Source organism: Solanum stenotomum, chromosome 5 (genome assembly GCF_019186545.1).
Source record: "Solanum stenotomum isolate F172 chromosome 5, ASM1918654v1, whole genome shotgun sequence".
In the NCBI taxonomy this organism is placed as follows: domain Eukaryota; kingdom Viridiplantae; phylum Streptophyta; class Magnoliopsida; order Solanales; family Solanaceae; genus Solanum; species Solanum stenotomum.
In genome coordinates, this window is record NC_064286.1 from 35470047 (window position 1) to 35474509 (window position 4463).

The following is a 4463-nucleotide window of genomic DNA, read 5'->3' on the forward strand; positions in this document are numbered from 1 at the left end:
TTTGTATATTGACAAGCAAAATATACAAATGTAGTTCTAAAAAATTCCTAATGTATAAATACTGAATTTGTATATGCCTAACCTATTTGTATATTCACAAGTGAATTATACAAACGGGCAGAAATATACAAACCGCGGCCTCCATAGCAAACAAAACTATAGCTATGAAGCACAATTATCGAAACTATAGTTATAAAATCTTATTATGTCTATTATATTTGTTATTTCTAAAATTTTCTCATTTTAATCCCCTCCCAATCTTTGCATTCTTTGGCTAGCTCTAAGTAAAAATGTCAGCCAAGTAATGAGCACATGGGTTGGACCACCTTACAATTTAAGTTGTCATTTAATTTATAACTACTCTTTCTATTTAAACAGCAACAACATATCATAAGCTTCAATTGCAGTCTACAAAATTAATATTATTATAGCTAGTGATATGCAAAAATCAATTCATGAAGATGAACATGCTGAAGCAGAAATTGTGTATGGAGCTGAAGAATGCTATCGTAGTATTACAAATCTCTTGCAAGACTCTGGATTTCCAAAAGGTGTGATACCACTTAAATACCTTGAAGAATTTGGCTATGTTCGCAAGACTGGATTCGCCTGGATGAAACAAAAGGGCCCCTACGACCATTATTTTACTTCAATTAAAATGCTTGTGAGTTACGCGACTGAGATCACTGCATATGTCGAGAAAGGTATATATAGATTACTGCTAAAATCTGCTTATTTCTAGAATATATATACTTTTAGACTATATATATTTTTAGAATATTTCTTTTGAAAAAGAAGAATTTTGTGTCTGGTTAATTTATTTGATTTTTTTTTTTTGATAAGCAAATTATGTTTGGCTAAATTTTTGTTAAAAGAGTGCTTCTGAGAGTAAAATTGTAAAAAATAATAAGTATCAGTTTGTCACGACCCAAAACGAGTCGTCAGTGGCACCCACACTTAACCTCCTAAGTGGGCGAACCAAGGAATCCAAACCCCAACATATATAAAAAATTCAACTAGGAATAACAACAATAATGCGGAACCTCAAAACTTATTAAAGTAACCAATCAAATAAACCTCTAAAGTCTAACACTTATTATCCCCAAAATCTGAAAGTCATCACATCAAGGACATCTAATCTTCAAATACTAAGTCTAAGAGTATTAAAGACACCAAAATAAATGAATAAAATAGTTTATGTCCGAAAACTAAGGATATCATGCCATGACCAAGAGAATCCAACACGAGCTGGAATGAATAGCTCACCCTGGAACCTGATGCGCTGGAGACTGGCTAGAGCCGAGGGCGAGTCGAAGTCACTGATACACTCGTTGCACTCCACAAAAAGAAAACAAAGAAAAACACAAGTAGGGCTCAGTACAGGGCAACATCTACTGAATAGATAACATCGGTCAACCCAAAATAGAAACTAATATGTAATGAATAATAGTATAAAATCAGTTATGACACTTAGCAGGTGGCAAGCAACAAACACATGAACCAGTGTCAACAACACTAAAGTAAGTACGTAATCAGTCAACAATATCAAGATCACACATGAGGACTCATGCCTCCAAACCAAACTAATTTGGGAATTGAGTTCTTTGAGATTGAGTACATTAAGTTAATTCCATATCTTTTTTCCTTTAATGTTACCGTGTCGGAACGTGACACTCCGATCCGATTATACCATGTCGGAACGTGACACTCCGTTCCAATAATACTGTGTCGGAACGTGACACTCCGATCCAATTATACCGTGTCGAAACGTGACACTCCGATCCAATAATACCGTGTCGGAACGTGACACTCTGATCCAATTATACCGTGTTGGAATGTGACACTCTGATCCAATAGTACCGTGTCGGAATGTGACACTCCGATCCAATTATACCATGTCGGAACGTGACACTCCGATCCAATAATATCATTAATTTATCATTTATTATCACAACTTTTCAATTAATTAACAATATTTCATCAAGCCTTCTTTATTCAAGGCATCATTTCGATAGAGAGGGTTCAAGATTATAAATTCCACGGTCTCAGAATTTCAGACCAATCACAAACCACACAACCAAGCTAAACAATTAAGTACATAGAGAACTTTACAATATCATTCAATGCATATCAATCACTATTAAGAGTCTATCTATCAAATAGAATAAACCATAACCTACCTCCACCGAAGAACCGAAGTCAGACAAGCTACTTCTCCAATGCTTTTCCTTTCCTCAATGCCTCCGAACGTTTCCAATCTACCAAGTATGCATAATTTGTAAGTTAACGAGTCTCTAGGCACCCATGCTACTATGTGTCTAGCCTAGACCCAAAACTTACCCAATTCTACAATCAATTTCCTAAAGTTCAATCCTAAGGATAAGTCTTAATTCCTCCAATTTGCATAACCTTAATGGTATTCAAATAATATACTACACTCAATATTTCAAAACTTGATTCATAATATGATAACTAAAAAGTACGTACACTCTCCGGGCCTTTACTTTCATGCAACTCTATTCAATCTATATAATATAAATATATAATTGTAATAACTTAGTTCACTGCAAAGCATTAATTGGTCATTAAGAGGTCATACCATAATTCCCAACTTAACCCACGTGAATGCCTAACAAATTTTCAACCCAATTCTTTAATAAAATTACAATAACCAAAAACAGCCAAGCCTATATTATCTAATCACTGAACAATCCGTGTAACCTCCATTCTTCTCAAATCACCAAATACTAACAATTTCCTACACCTTATATTATTTTATAAACATTAGGTTTCAACTCTTGGCCAATAACTATGCCCTAAATGTTCATTACCATTTGTTAACAATAAATTAAGAGGAATTCTATTCGGCCCCCAAATCTGTAACAAATGGTACTTAAATTCGTCCTGAACCGTCGTATAACAATAATAAAATTAATATGAACAAGAGTTGGGGTATTTGGACGAAAACTCTTACCCGTAGGACTTGCAGCCGCCTCTTCCAATTTTTCTTTCTTCACGACCTTTCGTCTCTTCAAATTTCTTTTTCTAAAACTGAGTATTATTACCCTATTTATTATATGACTAATTATAAAAGTGACAAAAATGACCCACTATTAATTTTAATGTTATTTTCTTTTACCACCAATTAAATAAATTATTAAAATTACCCCATTAATTCTATAACGATGGTGACGAATAGTCCAAAATACCCATTTAAAACCTATCGAAAGAGTTTTTTATGAAATAAAAAGTTCTAGTACTCAAAACGACCAAATGGGTCGTTACATATCGATGCACTTTTAATGATAAGATTCTTTTATAAAGAGAAATTATTTTAAACATATATTATAAATTTTTTAATTAATTTTTTACTAAATCAAGATATACATATTCAAATTTTCAGTCAATATTATTCATAAGTAAATAAAAAATAAATTAAAAATTGATGTATTATTAACATGATGATTTAAGTATAATTAAAAATATCAAGCAAAATAAATTGAGAAACAATTTCATAAATTAAATCACCATAAAAATAAATAAATATAAGGGAATATATTGGCAAATAACTAAATATGCATATATGGCATGACTATTTTGCTTTTTTTAAGAATCAATTTTTTTTAGATTCTTCCCAATAGGAGAAAAACTATTTTTTCTTCCATTTAAAAATAGTTATATTGATTGACCTAACACCTTAATTCTCCCAACAACAATACCAAACAGTTTAAGATATTTGAAAGAACGTGTTTTTAATTATAATTATATTGCATGTCATTTCATTTAAAATTTAAGTTATTTGAAAAAAACTTATTAAATTATATTATATTATATCTCGACAGGTAAAATTAAAAAAAATAAGCGGTGTTAAGGGTAAACAACTACTTCGTAGGGTACCTGCGGTTGAGAGTATTAATAAAGATCAAAAGAAGATTTATTTAAAAACTTCTATGGGATTTGGAAGGTCTTATCTCATTACTGCTTTTATGACTGATGAGGAAACGGAGAAAGCTAACGAGTAATGCATAAGATTTGGTTCCTCTCTATTTTGTATTTTCTCCGTTTTTCCAAGTTCTAATTTGAACGAAAAATGTATGTTCTTTTTTGAAATTAATGAATAAAATCTAGACCTTAACCATGATTGATAATATAATTTTTCATGATATATATGGCAACATAATATCATATTGAAGAAATAATTTAAATAGCTGTATATTCAATCATTTAAATTAAAAATAGTAGACAAATATATAATGTGTTTAATTATGTATAATTAATATATAATCTTTATGTTTTGGATAAAATAAATAAATATAAGTGGATCTGATGTGTTATTTGTGTAAAGATTATAATTAATAGTAGTTGAGTAGTGACAACTGAGAAATATCAATTTGTATAGTAATATTGAGTATACTCCTTCGTCTTTATTCGTTAAAATTTGATTTGACACATTTATTAAGAAA

At 30.7% G+C, this 4463-nt stretch overlaps 1 protein-coding gene across 1 annotated transcript; it reads left to right on the plus strand.

Annotated features, from left to right (window-relative positions):
• The first annotated feature begins 312 nt into the window (after positions 1 to 312).
• Positions 313 to 4043, plus strand: LOC125863884 (uncharacterized). Its single transcript, XM_049543858.1, has 3 exons — positions 313 to 316; positions 432 to 705; positions 3845 to 4043. The coding sequence occupies exons 1-3, from the start codon at positions 313 to 315 to the stop codon at positions 4020 to 4022; spliced, it is 456 nt and encodes a 151-aa protein (XP_049399815.1). The 3' UTR covers positions 4023 to 4043.
• Positions 4044 to 4463: the final 420 nt, after the last annotated feature.